The sequence below is a fragment of the Brachyistius frenatus genome, unplaced genomic scaffold (genome assembly GCF_029030835.1).
Source record: "Brachyistius frenatus isolate BFR_SWC_R1_liver_20210118 unplaced genomic scaffold, ASM2903083v1 Contig_28, whole genome shotgun sequence".
In the NCBI taxonomy this organism is placed as follows: domain Eukaryota; kingdom Metazoa; phylum Chordata; class Actinopteri; family Embiotocidae; genus Brachyistius; species Brachyistius frenatus.
The window spans coordinates 1,207,700-1,231,468 of record NW_027210627.1 but is presented as its reverse complement, the minus strand read 5'-3'; the positions used below and the strand labels follow the sequence as shown (position 1 = coordinate 1,231,468).

Here is a 23,769-nt window from a genome sequence, read left to right as displayed (position 1 = left end):
TTGTTGTTAAGTAAAAAAAAAAAATTCAATGGGGAGCAAGTCGCAGGTCCTGTTGATATGACTCTCCTCAGGTGCCTTTTAGATCTTTTTATACCTCTTTTTTCATAAAATTACTTCATATATTTCTCTACAGTGGGATGTCCCTGCAGCTATACATTTACTTAAAGATACTAAAATGTCAGTTTTAAAGCAGAAATCACCGAGCCTTTTCTTTTTATTATTATTATCACCTATGGGCAAAAATAATCAGTTTTTCTTTATTCAGAAATATTTATACTAACATTTCACTGTATAGATTAAAAAAAAAAGGTGCATTTATTTATTTAGTGTATATAAAGTGTCTGTGTATTAGCACGATGGTCTTTATTTTTTTATATTTTCAAAAAAAGTTATTCTATTCTATTTTTAATTGTAATTTTATCTTTTTTGCGTATTTATCTTTCCTACCTGTATTCCTAATCTGCTGTGACGACTAAATTCCCCCATTTCGGATCAATGAAGTCTTTGTCATCTTATTTTAACTTAATTGATCAAAATGTATGAATTAATGACATTTACATTTAAGAAAATTTAGAAAAGAGCATGTAGGACGGCTGGTTAAGAAGCAAAAATGTGTCATTTTTATAAGAATGAAACTTCTTTCCTGCAATTAACTGATAAAACAAAACAACTTCAAGTCTTTTATTTTGAAAGCTAACAGCCTTTTATGTTAGTGTGAATGAGACTTGAGGCCTCATTTCATCAGCTCACCTCATTTATTCTATGAAAAGACCCTGACAACATGCCGAGCCCTAATCTCAGCGCCTAAATCTAAGAATGCACATGTGTTAAAGGCTCAGCTGCAGCAGAGCTTAGCAGTAACATAAGACAATGACACAAAATGACAAAGAGATCTCAGGAATGTGCAACAAAAGTGAAAGTTTTTCCTTGCATGTGAAGTGACAAGAAGCGGTGTCGCAGTGGAGTTAGCCGCTCACTGATTATCAGCCTATTCAGTTTCATCTAATCCTGTTTAAAAGGCACTTTATCGAACCATAGACTGTTAAATCCATTATTTTTATCACGGAAAGAGAAAGACTGAACACTCAGGACAGATATAGCAGCAGAGAAACATTTTGGGCAACATTTTTGCACAAACTGAGTTCAGTGCAAATATTTGATCAACAAAAAACTGTATATTAACAAATAAAAAAACAAGAATAAATGCTTAAGCACAGTAAATCAGTCCCTCCAGGAAATCTTACGATCGCGATCATTTACGTAAATTCAAGCAAACTCTGCAACATTTGCAGAAGCTTGCAATTTATTTTTATTCCCTGCGATTTTTACACAAAAAATGTCGTCAGCAGAGGCTTTGTTGAAAGTATTAACGGCATAAAGCAAGTCTTTCCAAACAAAACTCACTTTATTAACAAAAATAACTCCTCGTTTACAATCAGACAGGCTCTGCTCCCGTTTCCTCATCACCAAATAAAACTCTGCGCAGGAGGAAACCGGAACAAGCGGAAAAACCGGAAGCGACAGGATTTGTGGGAAATATGGTCTTCACTTTAACATTTTCTAATTGGATGCTTATTATCAAACAGAAGTGATAACATATTACTGCACGTCAAAACAAAAACTTCAGATGTCAAGTTGTGAGAGACTGTGCTTTGTTTTTGTGCATACAGTAGGTCTACGTGTTGAATTAATATGAATTAAACAGCATCTATTTTGACAGCTGATGTACTTGTTATATTCTACAGTATATTAGTCACAGATTGTCTGTTCTGTAAAGCCATGTCACATTTTTGTAATTTTTCTTAAGTTTTTCTATCATGTAGTGCTTTAGAAAAAAAAAAAAATTTAAATCGCACGTTTCTTTCTCTACTTAAGACCTTTGAATTCCTGCAATTTCACACCAAAAATGCACTTAAAACTCAGCAAATTACATCGCAACTTTTGAGAAAATCCACGGCAAAGTCAAGCATTTTTGGTCGAAACAATCACAAAAAAACTCAATTGCAGACTAACAGTTTCCAGTGATATTACACAAGCGATGTTGGCGTCACACCTGCTACTTTCAAATGTTAACGTACGTTAACTAGTCCGTCTAGTTATCCAATGACAACCAGCACTGCAATGCAGGAACACACCAACGAAATATTACCCTCCACACACAGACACCAACAACACAATGCAGTGATGGTTCAGGCTATTTTCAGAGTCATGCCACGACGCTGCCAACAGATAGAAAGGCACGCAGGAGGCGAAGAAGCAGCAGATTATGTTCTCAGAACTCCTACGACTACCATGATGTAAAATGAAAGAGCGATTAAAGGGTAAACCCCCCCACCCCCAATTTAGGTAATCCAATATGTTATTCTTTCAGTCTGGGAAAGTCCACGCAGAAAGAAAGTCGCGCTTTAAGGCTTTTCTGTCATACAGTACTCATCTGTAATTGCTGCTTATGTCTGATGGTTGTTTTTAACAAGGATGAGACGTTCAGTGGTCTTTGTTCCATAATAATGAAAAAAAAAGACCAGCTTTGTGCAGCACAGAAAAAAAACAACATTAACATCAGCTTACTGCCAATTAATTAGTGTTGGTGCATGTATACTGTATGTCAAGTAACAAGGAATTACTCTTTTGTTGTTTTTACACTACAAAGCAGTGACGAGTTTCTTTTAACTGTAAAACAACCTATTAAATACATATCTTTATCATAATTATTTTTAATATTTTACTTTAATAATAATAATATTTGGCAATAATGATTCCTCCTGTTGATACTGGCCCAGATGAGATCTTTTCTAAGGATTTTTCAATGTTCAGAGACGGGAGGATAAAATCTTCAGTCAACTTTCTGTTTAAAAAAATGTCATCTCAATTTCATTAAGAACACAAAAGAGGCTTCTTCTGTTGGTTTTAGATAACTTTCACATAGTTACTCTCTTCATCTGACTTACTCAAGCCTCATTAACTTCATGAAAATATCAAAATGTACTTTTACTGCGTTTTTTATTCTATCATTTGCACTTTGTATTTTCTTTTATATTCCAATCTCTTAATATCTCTCTTTTCCATTACTATCTTATTGACTCTGAATTACTCCTGTGTACAAAATGTGCCAGATTAGATACAATCTGCTTCAGGAGAGGAATTTACAGTCAGTAGAAAGTTGCAATACAACTTTATCAGCGGACATAATGTAGGTTTTGTTTTAAGACAGAGTTAAAAAAAAAATGTACCCTATCTTTTAAAGACTTTGCACCACTGGCAGATTTTTGATAACAACTATTTAAATAAAAGGTTGAAACTTGACTGCACAATACAGGGGAGAGATTTTACCTCAAACCAGGTGGCAGACTGGAAATGAATAAAAGAAGCACAGGCATCATTACAGCACACCGATTAGGATAATATTAGGATTTTATGTAAGGCAGGGTGGGCAATCTGGATTAAACCTAATATGGTTTAATCATGATTCTGCATCACACTGATGCTAAAAGCTGACAGATCCATCTCTATTTATGAAGCAGCCCTTCCCACTGATGAAGAGTTGTAATGAACAGATGGAGCCGGCCACTTTGTATGGATAGCCGACTAACTATAAAAAGACATTAAAATCTGATCTGCTGTTTTATATATCATTTGAACGCCCTGCCCTCGACGTGAGAAACTAAATAGAATCTGTATATTTTCAGCTCTGGTGTGAACACAGCAGAGCTGAGGTGTGTGTATGTGGGAGGAGGGGGGGGGGCTGTAAATAAACCCCCCAAACCTGCATATACAGTATAAATGTGTGCCACTTGTGCGGTGCTGCTTTGCTGCTTGTGTAGGATTTCAGGCGCGTGCAACACATGTGCAGCATCGGGTCCAAGACTGTGATTTAATTAAAGATTCCTTTGCCCGGTGCAGAGCGGCACACACCCACCCTCATTAACAGGGATCAGGACGGGAACGTGGGACATGAACATGTGCCGTATTTTTTAGGAGGGCTATTGAGTTTCTACTCCTGTTCTACTAATAAAAACGGCACGACAAGCATTCACTACAGAACAATCAACTGCTGTGTTCCTGTGCTGCGTGTTTAGGGGTCCGGCGACACTGAAAGACAACATGCATGGAAAGAAAAGAGTGATATTTATCAAAAATATTGATAAAGAAGAATATTGATCTTAAAAATAAAAGCCAAAATGAATTATTTATACATGATTGGAAATGTGTGCACAATTATTTTGCCTTTATCACTTTATCATTCCCTAAAAAGCACCGTAACATCCAATGAATCTAGTGAATTTTCAATACATCTTTGCCAGAGACCGGGAGTAATGTGTTCATTAAACGCTTCATCAGATTCTCCAGGATTTAGTTTAGTTACTTTTTTGTGATTGTTGCGATCAAAAATGTTTGATTTTGCAAAGTTTTAAGTGACTTTTTTGTGTCGAGAAAGAAAAATTTGCTTTTTTTTTTTAAGCTGATAAAGGAATTAATATGCCGTCACTCCCTTTGATAATAACCATGCTGCATCACAGAAATATTTGAGTTCTAATCTTTTTTTTTATTAGTTTGTTTATAACCATGTGGCTAATAGTTACAAAAAAAAATCATAAAACTTACATAGCTTTGCAGAACAGAGAGTCTGTGACTGTTTTTTGCATAATATTGCAGGAATTAGAAAGAATTACAAGTCGAGAAAGAAAAATATTTTAAAAAATTTAAGCACTATATGAAAAAAACTTTTAGAAAAATTACAAAAATGTGACGTATTTTTTACAGAACAGACAATCTGTGACTAATATAGAATACAACGACTATATCAGCTGTAAGATAATAAGAGAAATAAGAAAAAAGAGCTTTAGATGTTAATGAAGCGAGTTTTGTTTGAAAAGACTTACTTTATGTCGTCAATACTTTCGGCACAGATTCTGCAGACATTTTTTGTGGAAAAATCACAGGAATTTTTTTTTTAAATTGCGAACTCGTGCAAATATTGCGGAGTTTGCTTGAATTTCCGTTAATTATTGCGATCGCAAGACTTCCTGGAGTGACTGACTATATGGTTAAACTTCATAATGCCCATTATGCCTCCCTCACAGTCCACTGAGAAACCACATTCCAGTGCAAATACCTATGAAATTCCTCCAGGGAGGAATGTCTCAGTGTGCAAACCTCTCCTTTTAAAAAGCGGTGAGGGCGAACTAGCAACAATGATCTGCCTCAGCTTGTTACAAGCACTGGTGCAAAATGAAGAGAGAGAAAAAAAAAAAATTATTCTGGGGGTCTTTCTTCCTGTGTGTATTCAGAGTAAATGCAGCATGTCAAAGGGGGGGGATTTATTACGTCCCAAAAGAAAAACATTCTCCCGATGATGAAAACATGATTGGGCGACCTGGGTAGCCCGGCCTAACTTCTGCTCCACTGTCACAGTAATTACCCTTGGAGCCCTGTGGCATCCGACCTCGGTGAAAAAGACCCCGGGAAAAGAGAGGAGCCACAGATGTCAACAAAAGGCACATTTTGAGGCGAAAAGGGATGCGACCTGGGAGAGCCGGGCTCCCTGTCCATCAACTCGGAAGTGTTGTGAATGGCTACAGAGGCCCCCAGAGTGAGACTTTGTGGGACCTCGACGTTGCCAAGAGCGAACGCCACATCGCCCTGCCAAGTATTGGGGGAGAAGACAAGAAAATCCCCCCCCCCCACTCCCCATCCCCTCCCACACGAAGAGAAATATCAACAAAACTGCAGCATAAAGGCCACATTCACAGGCGCACAAAGCCGCAGAGGCTGGATGGTATAGGGCTAAACGGAGTGTATTATGCCCCAAGGTCTGGGGCTGAGGTGGAAGTAAGCCCTCTGCTTTACATCCCAAGAAAAAGGGGCACACAACTGTGACTCTGGAGGGAAAATACAGTTGCCTTGTGCCTTAATCTATCATTCCCACTGTCATCCTATCCACTGTGCATTGCCAAGTGAATTAAAGACACTTTAAGAAGCTCAATGAACGCCTTTTGTGTCCCTTTATCTTCTTGTTCCAGAGGCTTTGTGGGCAGCGTTACGCATCGCTGCATCAATAATGTCATGAAAGGCTATTTGGAAAAGAAATATCCGCTCATCGGATTCACATAATCTCTGACCGCGAGGCGTTACAAGTGAAGAAAAAAGGCGCTTGACTACTGAGACGGGTAAAAAGCCTAAAAACAGATGATTTCATGCCAGTTGTTGGCTTGAGATGAAGAATTTCCTCACTGACACACACACACACACACACACGTCTAGATTCCAAGAGAGTATCTACTTTTACCTAAATACGGTATATTCACACTACATTTTATATTTTCATGCCAAGTAGTTGTGATTTTTAGGTCACTGCGGAGTTAAAGTAATCAAAAATCAGATTGGCTAAAGTGAAAACTGACACAAAAACTACAACAAAACTGATATTTTCTTTTGCTTTACTGAAATCAGCAGCTTTCCAAATGTTGCACAGTAAACAATGTGCGCTGCTCCAGAAAAAGGCAATAAAGCTTCCAGTTCATGCATCGTTACGATTGGTAACTGCCTCATCATCACTGCGGAGACGGTCCGGATGGTAAATCCTAAGTAACCAAACACACACTACTCAATAATCCCTTAATAGCCGAGATACAGACGCAATCAGGCTACGCTACAACACACTGCGTGGAGGTAAATGAACTAAATGTTCAGTCTCCTTGCTGGTTGTCCTGAAACATTCAGAATCTTTGCAGGTTTAGCCGTGAGCATTGTCGTTAACAGGCGGCTCGCTCCGAAATGCGCCCGTGAACGTTAGATTTTAAAAGGTAGCGCGGCGTTAACAATATCACCCATTACATTCTTTGCGAACCCTGAAACATGAACAATTCTCTCACGCCCCCCCCAAAAAAAACCATTTAAACGATTACATTGACGTCATGAACGCGTTACAGCTGGAGACTCTTTAATCCGGGGCAGCCCTACTTCAGACGGACAGCTGCGAGTAAGATTACAATCAAATACTATAAATTAGGATTAATCGACCTCTTCATCTGTAAAACAAACAACTCATTGTGTTTTCCTTCTGTCGGGATTGTCACTCGAAGGCGAGCTCTGTTTGAAAAGACTGAAATAAAACGCAGGAACGTCCGCGGCTGGTTCAATTCCTGTGTGCACGGGCGTTAAAAAGGTAAAATGACAGGGGTTAACTTCGCTGAGGCATCGCAGCCCTCTCCCGGGTCAAGCGCACACCGGCCACCTCTCTCCACGGAGGAACACACAGAGAGGGTCTTGTTCTGCGGCCCATGTGCAGGGGGAGTGAAACGGTAGGCCTCCCCGGAGACGCGGCACAGAGGACGCACTGTTTCCCGCAGCGAAAGCATCCACTGGAATGCAACACGGGGCGGCAGGTAATTTTCAGTTCACCGCATACCTTTATCGAAAATCTTCAAATCTCAGGAAAACCCCCGCCGGCCGTCTGACACTTCGGTGGGAATTCAGAAACAGCCGACTTGACAGGCAGCGAAATTAGATCCGTTTTGTAAGGAGGGACAGGCGGCTGTATTTACTGATGTCCAAGACTGGATTTTTTTTTTTTTTTTTTTTTTTTTTTAAATTGGTTTAAAGTGGCTGTCGTCAAGTGTAACGTTATTTTATGAACTTTAAGATCACGAGAAATTGAAAGTAAGCGGATGCAGGTAAGCCAAGTATAATGCCATCAACAAATATAGGAAAAAATAGAGATGGCATTTCAAATCGAAAATCGCTCTGAATTAGTCGACAACTGATCGACTAATGTTGTTTAATGTCGGTTGGAAAACATTTTTTCGGCGCATTTCCGCCACCTTCTGACGGGAGTGACGCATTACAACAAGATGCCGGTAAAAACCAGGGAAAGAACGATAGTCGCATATGCTAATTATGTTTTTAGAGTTTTAATGACTATTTCAATAATCCAAAATCATGATCGATCTCTAAAAAAGAAATGATTACATTCTACGTTGTTATTTTTTATAATTAAATACAACAGCTTTTAGAAATTTTCACAAAAGGGAATGTCAGGATAACCAACAGTAAAAACTATAATAACAACTGTAATTTGTGAATATAAAACCTATAATCTAACTTTGTTGAAAACCTCTGATGGTGTAATTGTTCTTTCCAGAAGTGAGAGACCCCACACTCTTTGTTATGACAGTAATTGGAGTTGGAAAAGCGATCAGAATCATTTTCATTTTGGTTCATCATTTTTGTTTTGTACCTTTTGCAGTCTCCACTTTTCACACAGAGCAGAACTCGGCCAAAACCCACAACTACTGAATATGAAGAAATAATAGCTTTAAAAATTCATGACAAATCCCAGAAGAATATCAGTATTGCATCAGTAACGGAGACCATCAGCCTCTTAAAGCCTTTCTGACAAGACCAACATGGGTTCCTTCATATAAATCTGGGAAATATGTAACAAGGGCACAAACTAAAACTTGTAAACGATCAAAATCGTATCTGGCCCTAAACTGACTGATTAGAAATTGCAAGCAGGGACAGAGGCTGACCAAACGCAGGCTCCAAACATGCCTCCATATATGTGATCCACGCAAGTCCTCAAAAATCTACTGATCACTTCACTCGTACTGAAGGAGGGTACCAAAACGAAGACAATAAAGCCACAAAATGCTTCGTCTGTGTTGATCCTCAGTGGGAACGGCAGAACTAACCTCGTTTTCAATTCACAAACTGTCAGTTTTAGGTGTACTATTAAAACAAATGGAGTTTAATAAGTTTTCAAATGTAATTAAAATTAAGAAATACATTCATTTTCTCTTTCCAGTGTGTCTCCGACAGTTTGCAAGCCGTGCCCCGTCACATCTTGGTCATTTAATGCCGTTGTTCCAAAATGTTTTTTTGCCATCAGATTGAGTTCTGTCTGTCTTTCTATCGTCAGTTTGGCCCACGTATTCCCATTACACCACAAACCCTGGACCCAAAACACACTGCGTGTCTCCTGAGTCCCATTCAAGACAACCCTCATCTAAGTCGAGGTCGTGCGGTTTTAAATGAGGGTTTTCTGTCCGATTGTTATCGCTCTTCAAAGTTCTGCGACGTGGGCCTCCCGGATCGCCGCTGCCAGGGGTCGCAAAAACTTTCCTCTTCGTATGAGACACAAACCACAAGAAACGCGCATGGAGCAACGTCTCCGCACCTGAGCAAACCTCCCGACACACACGCAGGCAAAACAAAAACAAAAGGTATGCAAAAACAAAATGCTAATGTGAGCGCACGGTTTAGAAAGGTAAATAAACCCCCGAGAGGCAAAAGGTGTTCAACAGAAAAGTACACAGCTTTAAAAAAAAAAAAAAAAAAAAAAAATGTAAATAACCTTATTTAAACTCTGACCAAAATAACTCAGCAAATCACAGATCCACACTCTTTAAACTTCTTCTTAAAATGTTCCTCTAAAATCACAAGATGATTGTTTATATTCGGCATGACTGACACTTGGCTGCCTCACTTGAAGTGACCATTTTCAACACTTTAGCACCACTTCATTACTTCAACCACAGCTCTGCTGGCAGCGTCAGGGCATTCATTCCCCACAGGCCTACGCGCCTCAGCGCCAGCTGTTCCGTCTCTGCCACCGGACAGCTCAGCATGTCCAGGAGAAAGTCACCCGAGAAGAACTAAAAGTGTCTCTGCGGTGTTACTTCCCAGCAGCGGAGGAACGACACTGGCTAACCTGCCGGGGTACGTCTGTCCGCTGGTGGACGATGATGTCCGTGTCTTATCTGGGGATTCACGACCAAGTGGCAACCGGCGTCGCCCGTTTCTTTGTGAACGACCACTAGGACTTCGGATTTTGGCCGACGCCATCTCGCCAGTTCGGGGCGGTTTGAAGACCGTATTTGAACGAGCGGTTTGATCTGATTGGAAACGATATTGCGTCCCGCCCACCGGTAGACGGAACCTGAATGCATTGGTCTCATTTTTTTCAGACCCGGAAACCACATTGACATACAGTCTACGGTCCCGACTCGTGGTTGTAAAACAGGAAGCAAGCATCAGTCTACTGTACCCAAGTCTGCCATGTCCAAGTCTCTGTTCCCAACCAGGGGTAGTTGTACATCAGGGGTTCAACTGCTTTTGGATACCTGGAAATATTGTCGACTAGCTCAGATAAGAAAGATACAAATTCTAGTTTGACAAAAGAATGTTCCCATTTGTGTCCAGGAGACCAATAAAAAAAACAGCCATGTCGGATAATCATAGCATATACCATGTCACAGTAGGCAATAATCTACCAGCTACAGTAGGCAAACTGCCCACAAGACGCCTCCCACGAGCGTCGGTCAGCTGTAAAACCTTTACGGCTGCTGGTGTGATAGGGCTGCAGGGGTACGTGACATAGAACAAGGTTGGGAAACCCAGACCACAGCACAGAGGCCTCGAAACGCACATAAAGGTGTTTAAAAAAAAAAAAAAAATAGCATGACACAGGAGTGTGGTTTTAGCGAGCAGCTCTCGAGACCAAATTAAAAGGGACAGTATCTTTGAAGTCACTAAAACGCATCGTCAGCATAAAGGATGGCTCCGAGTATTGTCATCCTGCCGCAAGCCTCGCGACATCGTTCATCATAAGCAGCAAACCTAAAGCAACATGAACTCTGTGAATGGAAGGATAGTCTTGAATACTTCCAGACTACCTCTAAGTAACAACAGCAAACAAATGCAATCACCACCAAAGGCCCATTACAGACACAATCGGGACCGAGCTTGAAGAACCGAGCCCACATCGCAAGCAAAATGTCCAGTGTTGATTTATCTGTCAGCGTAAGTGCTGACAGGAATGTCGTTTATCTGCACTTGAAGATTTGTTGAAAGACATGTAGAAGTGTAGGATTAATTGTGATGCGTGTGGACGGGTCAGAAATCAGAGCCTCGGGCTACTTCTAGATACCTAACTGACCAGTTAAAACCGGAGACCCATCAGAGGGGTGTAAAAGGGAACAACCTGTCGCTTATTTCCATGACACCGCCACCACAGGTAGATCTTTTGTTTTGATGCATGTTTTTTGTCATGGGCTGCAAGCATGACTGAACTTGGGACTTTTCGGAGTTGCCCTTGGCATTGATTACGGTGAATGGTTTACTTCATTCCCTCACAGAAGCAAGGGGCTTAGACCCACAGTTAGACCTTGCGCCTCTCGCTTTATTTGGAGCTGAATTCTGGTCGGCGTCGCCTGGATGTGAGGAGTTGTTCTCTCGACTTGACAGAAGGAGCCAAAGGTCGAAAGTTCTTATCTGACGTCTGACGTAAAGATAGTCAGTGGGGTTTATAAATCGCAGGACGTATGCATGTGCGGATGAACACGTCCTACGCGCACGGGGGAAACAACCTGAACAAATCTCCTGCGCCAACTCTTTTTGACGCGCACTCGCGTCTCCGCGCATTTTTGCCACCCCCGCGCATTTTCCTTACCTTCGTCAGGCTCCCTTTCTTCTCCTCCCCATGTTGGTAAACGGGCATCGGCGGAAAGTCCTCTTCACAGCAGATGAAGCTCACCGTGCATCCCATCCGAGCAGAGCCAGAGCCAGAGCGCGCGTCTCCGCAACACCCATCCGAAACGTCCGCCGCTCGGTTCCCTCCGCTCGCTCACGCCGCCGCCGCTTCTGCTCCTGTAGGTGGGAGTAAAAAAAAAAAAATTAAAAAAAATTAGGGCTTCATTCCGGTAACACACGCCACAAGCGTCACTGGGTTGTCAGCCGGTCACGTTTTAGGTGTTTGGAGGAGTTCCTGGCGCTTGTTCTCCGCCACCTCGCGCCGTGACTTCTCAGTGCAGACAGACTTGGAGGGCAAACAGGTAGCTGAAGCCTTTAACGTGGGCAGTGTTGATCTCTCCGCTCACACGCACACACACACGCACACACACACACACACACTCTCTCTCTCTCTCTGTCACCTTTACGTTGTGGTATCATAGGGCTTTGTGATTGGTGGCCAAGGCTGTCACTCAAACCTGGAAGCGAATTTGCTTTTAGTAGTAAAAAAAAATTAAACTGCTCTGTTTTGAGGTTGTTGTTGTTGTTTTTTTTTCTCCCCCAAAACTCTCAAGAGAAAATAACATTTCTCGTGTGTTGAACACGACTTGGTGTGTCCGGTACAGTCAGAGAAGAGTAATATTATTGGGCTCATTTCTGACCTCCTGCTCCAAAGTGCAGGAGCCTCTGTTGAGTGTGAATATTCCTGAGACGTTCAGTCGCTTTTCATGTAATTATGTCTCCCCCTGCTGGGTAATTTGTGTAGCAGGGCGCACACACAATGACAATTTTCTACATGGCCATTTCTGTCGAAGTTGCATATCTCAATTTGTCTGATTATCGTATTTAAAGACAGTTCCAAAGGCACATCATTATAATCATTATTATTGTTCATTTCTGTATGATACTGTATTAATATTGTTGCAAGCATTGCAACATTTTTCTATTTTCTAACTGTAATACAGACAAAAACCACAAAGGAAGAGAACTTTAATGGCCAAATCCTGATTTCTTTACTTTATAAATTACAGGGTAATTTATGTATTTATATTCAATTGATGGAGAAATATCATGTTTTTATGTGTTTCACCTGTTTGCATTAGAAACGTATATTTAAAGGTAACTTTAACTGCCAGTGCGGAAGTAGTGTGAGGTTTATTAGGGGAAGAAGAGAGTCCTTGAATCAATGATGGTGGAAAGATTGTGCCAAATGTTACGAGATTTCTTTTTGTCTTTGTAATATTATTTTTTTTTTGTAGCTGTAAGACATGCTGTATTTGTTTCTGAAGCATGATGTTTTAGTTATGTTGTGTATTTGTTTGTATTTGCAAAACAAAATGCATTCAGTTGTGAATGGTGTTTGTATTTGCAAACCTCACTGTAAGGAAGTGAATCGTAGCGCATTTGTAAAACAGATTGTGTTTGTTCGGCAGGTTGATTTTGGCAGGAAACTATCTCCATATTTGTGAATGCTTATTCTCCCAGGGAATGTAATGCCAACTTAGATTTTCAATGAAGAGAACAAACATGAAAAAATAACAGCAAAATACTGTTTACAGAATATTGAAATTTTTTTTATGAATATGAAACCTTTGAAAGCTCAGATGATGACATTTCAAACAGCTTGTTGAACAAGAAACACCGTTTTTTTATACACAGTACATCATACTGTTAACATTCATGAAGCCCTCAGTGATTAGTTGCTTCAAACTAAGTAACTATTATGTAGTCCATTTTTTGCTCGATATATAGTAGCCTATTTTAAAAAATATGATATGTACTGTATAACCTTAAACACATTCATTTTATAGTATATATTTTTTTTTTATATATATATATCAGGAATTTATACAAAAATGCTGACATTTCCTTCATTCATCCAACATGTGCATTTAAACCAATCTGCGAGAGCCAATCACGCTGCCAGTTCACCCCGTCTCTCTACAAAGTGCAGGTTTAGTTGTTGGTCCGGTACCAGAACTGTGCGGTTGATGGATTTCAACTCTCCCACTGAAGGGTCTGGTTTGATTTGAAACTGCCTGATTATCTGGAGGGTAAAAACATAAATAAAAAAGACAAATGTGGAGTTATTTCATTCCATAAATGACTGAATGAGACATTTCATTCGTGTAACTTTGAATTTTGACGTTTTTTACTCCAGAAGACCTTCTTTCCCTCAACATGTATGTCTGGTTTGAAATCAGTTTGACTCTTTTATAGCACCCAGGTTCACATCAGACCTTTTGCAACTTAAGCATATGTTGCAGAGGATTTTCTTCCCCACTCGTCACTCACCTGAAACAGAACTAAATACATCTCAAGCTCAGCAATCCGGCGCCCGACACAGCCTCTCACTCCGAATCCAAACGGTATGGAGCCAAAGGCGTTGGGCATTTTGCGGCCGTCGCGGAGCCATCGCTCCGGTTTAAACGTGAAAGGCTCTGGGAAGGTGTCCTCATCGTGACTGATGGCGTAGTGACAGAACAGGAAAGGCGTCTGCAGACGCAAAAGATGAAAAACTGAAGCTCTGGTCTAATATGAAACCCTAATATCATGTATTTGTTCTGTTTTGGTAGGTTGTTTTTTTTGTCCGTTCTTTTTCAATTACTGAAGAAAATGCTTCTATTTTATTATAATCTGTAGTGGCACTCGATGTTTAAACTCCTACTAAACCTCTCTTGAATTTGTTACACAAGTACAAACAAACGAAGCGCAAAAAGTCAAATACAGATTAAAAAACAGACCCACTTTCTTTGGAAATTGATATCCTCCAATGGTAACATCCTTTTCTGTTATGATCCTCGCATTCAAAGGAACCACGGGGTACATCCTGTAAAATAAACATGTTTCATTCACTTTACTTTTAGCAGGCGAGTTGCAGACTGATGCAGGACAGAAATTTGAAGATACAGGTAAATAAATGGACGTTTAAACCCACATCCCCTTGCCTGTCGAAGTCTTTACATCATGAATAGCTTCACAGAGGAAGTGGAACCCCAGCAATGCAACACCATAACCTCACCTCAGCGTTTCCTTGATAACAGCCCTTAAATATGGCATTTCCCTGACCTCCTCAGCAGTGGGGACCCGGTCTGCAGGTACCAGTGTGGACACTTCTTCGTAAAGGATGTCCTGGATGAGAGGTTGCTTGGACAGCTCGTACAAAGTCCAAGTTAGGGTATTGGAGGTCTAAAAATCAAGAAATGTAAAATAAACAAAGATATATATATGTGTGTGTGTGTGTGTGCAGAAGAAAAATTTGTAATTTGAGTCACAGCCCAGCTCATATTTCAACTTTTCACACTGATGATTACAAATTTACAGAATGTCTTTTAAATCAGGAAAAAACTTGAGATGTGTTCAGATTGAGTCATCGCAGATGTAAGATGGAAACATTTTTGGAGGGAAATTTCTAAAGACTAAACCTGGTTTGAGTCTGGATGTGTATTAAAAAGGGATTTTTTTTTTTTTTTTTTTAATTTTTTTTTTTTACCGTGTCCACTCCAGCTAAGAGAAGCTCAGCGATGCTGGCGTACACATCTTTGGGGCTCATCTGAGTGTTTGAGATGAGGTGTGTCAGGTATTCGCCCTCCACTTCCTGGTTGTTCTCCAAACGCTGCTGAATGACCTCCATCTTCTTGTCAATCAGCTCTTTCGCTAGAATTAGTGCAGCAAAAGGAAGTGTTAAATTTTAGTACGCACAAATATGAACTTCAAGTCTTACAAAGTTTGTAAGATAATAATACAATAATAATGTCTCTGAAATCGTGAGATGCTGGGTTATTGAAAAAGGAAGTTATGTAAGGGAGTAGAAAGAGTGGGAGTGGAGGAAGGAGGTCGGGTGGGTGGATCAAACACAGGGCTTTAACCCCGTTTGAGTTTGTGAGAAAGGGGTTTTAATTTTAGTAGCCCAAACCATTTTGTGTAAGATAAGCCTACATAATGTAACCTAACTACATAACGTGTACTTACTTACTTAAGTAACGTACTTTTTTAACCCAAACAATGATCTTTTTTTATGAAACCGAACCAAGTTAAACATAATCAAACTGCATTCTTCGAAAACAAACCAGGTAGTGTTGGTCCACATGACGTGGACAAGTCCACTAGAAAAGGTCATATGGTTCAATGTTAATGTGTGACAATTTAGCCAATTAACATCGCTGGCATCCTTACTGAGTTTGTCCTGGTGTGATATCTCTCAGTTTACTTATTCTTCTTTAGTGCAACAAATTAATGAGTTAGATAACTAACTTAAAATCCATTTCCTGTACGACTTTTGTTTACTTTGACTGCACCGCTGACTGCAGCTTCCAAAATGCCGCGATGGTGATGTCACAGTTGACAAAGCCATTACTGTCTGAAACTGATACACCAGGAAAAACGTAGGCATCTCACAATTTAAGAGCAGTTTTTTTGTGAAACCAACACAGCTATTACACATTTGGATGTGAAACTGGATTGTACACTGGTGGTATTTCCACAAAAAACATAAAGAAACTAACATCACTGTGAGATTGAAGCATCTCACCAAAGCTGAAGATGCCCTCCCAGCCAGCGATGTAGCGCCCCCAGTGGGGCATCAGGTTGCGGCTCCACTTGGGAATTATCACCACAGCCATACTGTTGGAGAACATTTGGGCTATGGCGTTGATGAACTCCTGTGTACCAGCAGGGATTTCCTTTTCCAGACATCCAAGTCTTGTCTCGAACAATATGGAGGCAATTCCTGAGAGGAAACGGTTCAGGTTTAAGATAAGAGGAAGACAAATATGAAAAAGTCTGAGTTGAACTCAAGAAATTTGTAACAAGAGCAGCTGAAATTCACTTCTATTATTTAAATTTGTATATTTAATTATTTAATTTCAATGACTTTGACTTATTTCAACACAGTGCACTTGACTCAGCCTTTCAGCACTGGACAGTGATTTGCTGCCCACCCTCCAGTGAAAACAGATAAAGCTCGTTGGACAAGTCGGTCACTAAATCTCCCGTCGGGCTGCCCCGGCGCAGGTACCAGATCCTCTTGGTGAAGTCTGTGACCACCTCATTGATGATCCTGCCGTACTGGGCCGAGTCCCTCGGATGCAGCATGCGCTTGTTCAGCACCACCCTCAGGTTGTACCACCTCTTGCCCTCCCTGAAAGAAACACAAAGAAAGTGGGGACACACGACTTCGCACTGAACCTTTAAGTGGAAATCAATCAAGGAAATAACAAAGTGTCATAGTGGATATTGATGTGATAAATTGGACTGCTGACTAATCAGCATTTCTTGTATTTGTAAAATTTTCTAAATCCTCAGTTACTTCCAGATTTACATGAAAATAGGACAGATTTTCAATGTGCACTCAGACTTTTGGACTCCACTTTATGGGTCCCTTCAATCCTGATTTTGTTTTTTAGATAGATAGTTTTGTCAAATATATGTTCATCGTCTATAATTGTTTATTTGACCCAATAATCAAAGCCAACATTAATGTTCCAGCCTAGGAGCGATCTCTGTAATACCACCGGGTCTGAATCAATCCTTCCCACTCACATGACACAACTTTTAAAAGCCCTTATGTAAGTTTTAACAAGGATTAATGATTTTTAGAGGTGTGGAAATGTATTGCTTGGACACATGGTACAATACTGTGGTCTTTACTCTGTAAAAGGCCCGTAGCCGAACCCCTTCATATCGCGATACTCCTTCCACAAGGACATGTCTCCCCGGCAGGGGAACCTCTCGTCCTTCCTCAGGATTTCCTCCAGCAGCTGTGGGGTGTTCACGGACACCGACTTCAGTCCGTCTCTGTATATGTGGCCATATCGCTGCTTATCGTAGATCTGGTAGAACAAGTGAATGCGAGATTAAACAGAGAAACGTGTGTAAGCAGCCTCATAAAATTAAGAAATGGCACTTTCAACTGCTGCTCCAAAGTGACATGTTTAGAGCAACACAGCTGTGTTGTGTAATGAAAGAAAAAAGAGAAAAGAGCCACGTTGCACATATGGTCAAATCTGACCATGTGAGAGTAACTGGAATCTAATCAGCTCACAGAAAGTGATCTTGCAAGGAAAGTAAACAATACTGCCTCTGTGAGAGTCAGCTGTTGTTATCTGGGGGTTAATATGGAAACGAAAGTAATTCAACCAGCCTGACATTTTACATTATGCATTGAGGGTAGGGTCAAATGTCACCCAGTCACTCAAAGCACACCTTAAAGCCTGAAATAAAGAAGAAACCAAAGCTCTGTGAAGAGTTTTACAGTATCAGGGGATTTCTGGAATGCATCATGCAGAAAACAAGCAGACTGAAACTTGCATCCCTGTTGCCTAGACCTGTTGTGACACCCCGAGCTCCTGTAGAGCAGTGACCTGCAGCCCGTCGTACCTGTAGCTCATGCATACGGTTGTAGAAGCCCTGAAACACCAGTCTGTAGAGCAGCTCCAAGAAGTTGACGTGTGGGAGATCCTCCGCCTTCCGAGGCTTATCACGGAGGGCGGCGAGGGCCACCGGGGCAGAGGAGGCCTTCCCGGCCCCTCTGGAGCAGACCTCAGAGACGGGGCAAGGCTGTAGCAGCCAGCTGCCATTCCGAGGCATCACTCTCCGGGACAGCCATGCAGCCATTACGAGGGCAGAGACGGAAATACACAGGGTTCCTGTTTACATTCAGGAGAGGAGAGACGCTGAGCAGGGAGGGGCCACTTCGCACGGAACGTTTAACCCGTCCAGCCCGGCTCACAGGAACCAACCAGGACAAAGTTACATTAGTGTTCTGGGTGATTATAGCAAGAAGAAAATTATGTCATTCTCTCTTGTAAATAATAGCTCACCAAAACTGTATGGTAATGGTATTCTTTCATTCAGACAATATAAAATGCAAAATAATATCTTACAAAGAAATCAGTCCATAACAATGTTCCTGATGGAAACCAAAGACATTATAGAGAATTTAAACTGCATATTGATACCTACTATAATGCATAATCATTCCATATTATAATCTCCAACATAAATAAGACAGTGAGTTCATCAGTGCAACACAGACAAGCTTGTTGCTTCCTATCTCTGAGACTTGTCAGAAAGCATGTGAAGACATGTTTCTGTTGGTCTTCTCTTGTATAACTTCCTGGGCTGGACATGAACTGCGTGTTGTAAGTGATAAATAAATAAATAAAAAACAATAAATCCAAATTCAGTTTGGTAGGTTCCAGAACTGGCCAGAGATCTTTGCAAACTTAGTCCGGTCAGTGGTAAAAGAGTCAAGTAGGAGGATTAGAAGGAAAAACCAGCTCAGAAAACACGTCATAAGAGATAGTTTCACATTTCTTTAAATCAGATATTATTCAGGAATCTTCTGCAGAAACAGCTGGAGATCAGGAACTAATTTTATATAGAATCACATCAATTTATCTGATCAGTAACCTCACAGACGGGACGGCAGCTTTTATTTAACTTTACCGTCATAAAGAAATTGTATATACTGTGCCATGATAATTAGAAGACTTCCCGTTTCGATATACACATCTTACATACCCATCTCCTTACAAGCCTGTTTAGGAGTGTGTGTTTTTTCAAGGAGTGGACCTTCCTGATTGTCTAGTTTTAGGTGTTAAGAGGGTCAACTGAATCCAGGAGACTGCAACAGAGACGTGTGCAATTATCAGCAGAGCCGAGCCATCGCCCACCAAGAGCAGTTGATGTCGACTCTCCAATATGTACCGTGTTAAATACGCCAGCGCTCAAAGGAGAGGCAAGAACTGCTTTAAACTTAAGAAGACACTCCGACCTGACATAACGGATTAATTGTAATACCAAAAATGTATATAAATCTCTTTTTTGTTTATTTTAATGACAGACACCTTTTAGCCGCAAATTTGAAAAACCGAAGTTAAACTAAAATGTCCCCACAGAGGTGCTGTAGTCTGTAGCTTTGCAAGTAAATCCATGATGTAAATGCCAATAGATGCAGTTGGTCAACTATTCGAAGTTCAGTGTGTGTCCAAGCACATCTGTCTTACTAATAAAATAAATTCAACTGGAAATATAAAACCATTTCACTGATATTTCTTATATTTGTCTTTATTCAGTGAACGGTCTCAAAACGCCCGTCAGTCCTGTCATCCTCGTATTTGGTCAACATTCTTTATAGATCCTGCAGGGTCCATTTTGTGCAGCAGGAAGTGTCCTTGCACCTGAGCGGCGCTGATCTCAGACTGGGTGGCTAAAGCTCGCTCCGCAAAGCGCTCTCCTTCAGAGGCAGGTTCTTCTGGGTAGAACCGCCGGAACATCTGAACGAGCTGCTGGTGGGTGCAGTGCCCGATGTACTGCTTCAGATCCACGCGGCCGGGTCGGATCAGCGCTGCGTCTAACCTGTTACAGGAAAGAGGGGCAGTTACTTATCTCTGAAAAATACTCCTGAATGGGCATAAAACTCACCAGTGAAAGAACACGTTTATTTATCCCTTAAAAATCTGTTTCGTAATGTTCACTTAAATTTAAAATTGGTTTAAAGCCGCATTTCTTTCATCTTTTTCCACTTCATTGTAGCAGAACACAATGAAAACAAATCGTATAACATTGTCACAGTGAATTTGGCCGTTCTCTCTCTTTTAGCTCTGTTTTGGTCTCCATCACCTTTGAAGAAGGTTTTCTTTCTGTTTAGCTGCTCTGAATTCTCCTTTATGTTCACTCACAAACTTTGTGCTGAGCAGGTAGTGAAGATGACAACATATATTTCTGAGCAGCAAAACCAAAACAAGTTCCCAAAAGAGACAAAAACGCTCCATAGAACTGAGGGCCACAAGATAATTCTCAGTGTGTTCATCACTTTGACTGACACCGTTCACACATTGGTCATTCAAACCATTATTAACATGAAAATATTTAATGTTGCAGCTTTAAGTTGTCATTTAGTAATGTTTATTAGATTTATCCTCTTCTTTTAAAATATATATTAATTTACAATATAACTTAAGTAGTATTTCCTTTTGGTTTCTATATAATTTACCAAGATGTAAACAACTGAAAGAACTGACCTAAGAGCAGCTTTAACCAATTGAGGTTTCTGTTTTGGTGTTCACATCATTTACATCATTGAGGACAAGTAAGCACCACAAACAACACCTCCACATTTAAAAAAACTGAACATGATCACCTTCATGAAGAAGATTTAATGCAGGATGAATGCGATAGGCTCCAATAGTTTTTACTAGATGTTCCTAATAAACATTTCCTCCCATAAGAAGTCATAAACATTATTTATTGGCTGTGTAATTGCATTTCAACTCTAAGTTTTTATTTCAGTTGAAGATTTATGAGTTTGTTTGCTTGTACATCAACACTAAATACTGTCCTTGTGAAATGTCTTTCAACTGTACCTGTCTATGAAATTGGTGGTCATGAAAACTATTCTGGCCTCAGACGAAGCCACTCCATCCAGGGAGTTCAGCAGCCCACTGAAGGTCAGTCTGCCCATTCCCTGGTAGGCCAGAGGGTCTGAGAGGCAAAGACAACACAGAATCAAACACAAAGACAGAGTCTGAGCCTGAGAAACCAAAGATTTACAGGTAAACTCAATACTGAATTTCAACTTCTTCTCAACTCAACAATTTGAGCCGAGAACAGACTCATGACAAATGAAAGGAAAACCCAACATTGAGTGTTTTAGTGAGGTGTTGGGACACCACAAACAGCATAGAGGCACCTTGGTAGAGACTCTACAACTCTGAAAGTCGACACCGTTCTTCCAGTCAAAACTGTCTCAGGTGTTCAATGAGGTTGAAATCTGATGACAGCGAAGGCCGCGGCGTCTACTTCACAACATTTTCAAACCCATCAAAGCATTCAGTGACCCTCTCGCGCCTTAAAAAATGGGAACATTGTCATCTTGGCAGAGGTGGAGGGGAAGTGATCACTCCGAACAACTTTGCACTGACTTACAGCAACACTTACTTCTAAGGGGACGAAGGGGACGAAGTGGCCCCCAAAGAGCCACCGGATCCCCTCACCGTCGGGGTCTAACATTCACGTTTTTCCCTTTAATTTGTCACCAGTCTGTATGTGAGGATTTAAAACAGACTAACACCTGCATTTTGTTTCTTAAGATAAATCCAAAACCAGCAATCCTCCCTGCTACTCACTCTCAGTGGGGACCAGGTCCCGGCTGACGAAGGCTGCGTCCACGTCCTCCAGCAGGATGATGCTCTGCTGTGGCGCCACGCTGAGGAGGTGGTTCAGACGGTCGTCCGAGAGCGTTCGGTCACTCAGGCTCATCAGACAGATGCTGTAGCCCAGGTCGCCTGCCAGCGCCGTGCTGAAACACAGCGAGGTACAAACGTGTCGGTGAGGTCGCACACGAGTAGAGGACGAGTTTTAACAGCAAAACATAAATCCAGGCTCACATAAAGCTGCTCTTCCCGCATCCTGGAGGACCGTACAGCAGATATCCTCTTCTGTAGGGAATTCCTGCAGGAACCAAAAAAAAAAAAAAAAAATTACTGTTATACAGATAGACTGAAAAAGATATTCATTTATTATTGTTTAAAAACAAATCACTAACATTTTCCAAGCATGTATAGAATTTCCTGTATTTTAGGATGAAAAATCAGCTTTGCGGATTTGAAGCTTTATTTCCCGTTTATCTTTAATTCATTTGTTTATTTTAAAGGTGCATTACTGATCAGTGAAAGGATAAGTTCCTATCGGTTGGCGCATTCAAGTGTACGCTGCGGACTCTAAAACGGACACTGCTGACCTGCACGATGCGGTGATCACGATGCCAAACGTGAATTATTTAACTGGGTGACATTAAAGTAAAATTAGCATCTGTATGCACTAAATGGATGATGCTGATGTCTGGGATACTCCACCTCTATCCGTGTACCACTTCGGGGCTCCAATGAAGTCCTTCACGTCGTCTACGATCCTTTCGGCCACGCCCCCCTCCAGCACCACGGAGCTGAGGGGTCTGCGTCGCCGTGGGAACCCAAAGGGCCTCCACTCTGCGCCCATGGCCGTGTACATCACTGTCCTTCCTTCCTCCTGCTTTAAGGCCAATTCTCTCGCTGCAAAACACGTTTGACAGCTGCACTGAATGACCGGCTGTGTTTGTCAGCCTTTCTGTGGCAAAAACCTGCATTTGAAAGGTTTAGACGAGGAGCGATCAAAAAGTTCTGCCGAGGCTGCTTCTGTTGCAAATGCGCACATACCAGTGGCCACAAAGAGGCGTGAAACTCAGGTGCTGATGTGGATCAACCTGGAATACTTCCTTCAAAGTTATAGCTCCTTCTCTCCCCCCCTCCCTCCTCCGGGCACATCACTGCGCTGCTCTCCGTTCGCGCGCAACAGGAACAGTCTCGGATGTCTTTGAACGCCCCTCGTACAGTAACGCGTACCTTCTTGTAAGATATTGAAGAAGATTTGTCTGTCTCTGCCTAAAGCGGTGAAAGTGACCGACTCCCAGGGGATCCCAGTCTGCAGGTCCACCATCTGCTTCTCTCTGGTCCGCTCCACCCTGATCCACTTCCTCCCATACCTGCAGACCACAAATGGAGAACGACCCATCACATTCATAGACAATGTCAACTTGACGTAAGGATTTTAAAGCCGGAGTACAGCTACGACAACACAAATCTGTTCGGAGGATCGCTCTGACCAGATGATGTGGTTCCCGGGACTCGGGTGGAAGTCAAACTGCGTGTGGACCCGTCCGCTCTCGTGCGCCAGGTAGGACGTCTGCACGCTGAGGTGCTGAGTGCGCGTGGCGTGCTTGGTGATCCAGCTCAGCAGCCAGTGGTAGCTCTTGTCCTTGCTGGGAACCTCCAGGGTGATCATGTAGTTCCTGCGGAAGAAGATCATGCCCACCTGGGCTCCTTTCCTGGCTACCGCCAGCGCCGTGCCGACCCCGACCAGTCCAAAACCAGCCCCGAAGTACGGGTTGTCCTTCAGGCCGTCCAGGAAGTCGGACAGGGGCATGGCGAGGACTCCTGGACGCGATCGGGACTCTAAACCGACGCTGTGGCGCTTTGTAGGAGCGCGAACCCGCAAAATGAATGTAGGCTCATTTGGGGGTGTGAGTGGTAGTCTGGTGTGGTAATAAATGAAGGATATCGATCACTCCTGTCGGCTGATGAGTCCCGGCGACAGCTGGAAGCAGCTGACAGCGGCCCGGTCTTAAATTAAGATGATCCACCGACGTCCTTGTTCTGTCTTCATCTCACACGGCTACCACAGAGGGCTTCACGGATCCCGTAAACAAAACGGTCTTTT

The 23,769-nt window shown here is 41.7% G+C and overlaps 3 protein-coding genes across 15 annotated transcripts in view; all 3 read right to left on the bottom strand.

Annotated features, from left to right (window-relative positions):
- tns1b (tensin 1b) overlaps positions 1-11,757 on the bottom strand; it is a 172,640-nt gene extending 160,883 nt beyond the window's left edge. For 6 of the 13 annotated variants that reach the window (XM_069698814.1, XM_069698816.1, XM_069698812.1 and 3 more), the window contains exon 1: positions 11,453-11,757. In XM_069698814.1, the coding sequence (XP_069554915.1) occupies positions 11,453-11,548 (96 nt within the window). In that variant the 5' untranslated portion in view covers positions 11,549-11,757. The remainder of the gene's footprint in view (positions 1-11,452) is intronic. The other 7 variants (XM_069698826.1, XM_069698827.1, XM_069698820.1 and 4 more) reach the window with 2 other exon arrangements.
- Positions 11,758-13,320: 1,563 nt separating this feature from the next.
- On the bottom strand, positions 13,321-18,127 carry cyp27a1.1 (cytochrome P450, family 27, subfamily A, polypeptide 1.1). The gene is made up of 9 exons (XM_069698811.1): positions 17,890-18,127; positions 17,161-17,342; positions 16,452-16,651; positions 16,043-16,240; positions 15,005-15,168; positions 14,534-14,700; positions 14,260-14,341; positions 13,807-14,007; positions 13,321-13,558 (listed from the first exon to the last, which is right to left on the bottom strand). Exons 1-9 carry the CDS (start codon positions 18,124-18,126, stop codon positions 13,427-13,429), a joined length of 1,563 nt encoding a protein of 520 aa, XP_069554912.1. The 5' UTR covers position 18,127; the 3' UTR covers positions 13,321-13,426.
- A 1,438-nt stretch (positions 18,128-19,565) lies between these two features.
- bcs1l (BC1 (ubiquinol-cytochrome c reductase) synthesis-like) lies at positions 19,566-23,766 on the bottom strand. Its single transcript, XM_069698810.1, has 7 exons — positions 23,156-23,766; positions 22,896-23,035; positions 22,371-22,565; positions 21,903-21,966; positions 21,642-21,814; positions 20,880-20,997; positions 19,566-19,872 (listed from the first exon to the last, which is right to left on the bottom strand). The coding sequence occupies exons 1-7, from the start codon at positions 23,473-23,475 to the stop codon at positions 19,620-19,622; spliced, it is 1,263 nt and encodes a 420-aa protein (XP_069554911.1). The 5' UTR covers positions 23,476-23,766; the 3' UTR covers positions 19,566-19,619.
- Positions 23,767-23,769: the final 3 nt, after the last annotated feature.

What these genes read in the sequence shown, in the direction of transcription:
- cyp27a1.1 (XM_069698811.1), bottom strand. Translation starts at nt 18,126, where the DNA reads ATGGCTGCATGGCTGTCCCGGAGAGTGATGCCTCGGAATGGCAGCTGG. An exon ending in ACCGTATGCATGAGCTACAG is followed by an intron (nt 17,343 to 17,889) that starts GTACGACGGGCT and finishes TTGTTCTACCAG; the next exon opens with ATCTACGATAAGCAGCGATA. An exon ending in GGCTACGGGCCTTTTACAGA is followed by an intron (nt 16,652 to 17,160) that starts GTAAAGACCACA and finishes TGTTTCTTTCAG; the next exon opens with GGAGGGCAAGAGGTGGTACA.
- bcs1l (XM_069698810.1), bottom strand. Translation starts at nt 23,475, where the DNA reads ATGCCCCTGTCCGACTTCCTGGACGGCCTGAAGGACAACCCGTACTTC. An exon ending in TGCGGGAAGAGCAGCTTTAT is followed by an intron (nt 21,815 to 21,902) that starts GTGAGCCTGGAT and finishes GCTGTGTTTCAG; the next exon opens with CACGGCGCTGGCAGGCGACC. An exon ending in ACCACCAATTTCATAGACAG is followed by an intron (nt 19,873 to 20,879) that starts GTACAGTTGAAA and finishes TTCCTGTAACAG; the next exon opens with GTTAGACGCAGCGCTGATCC.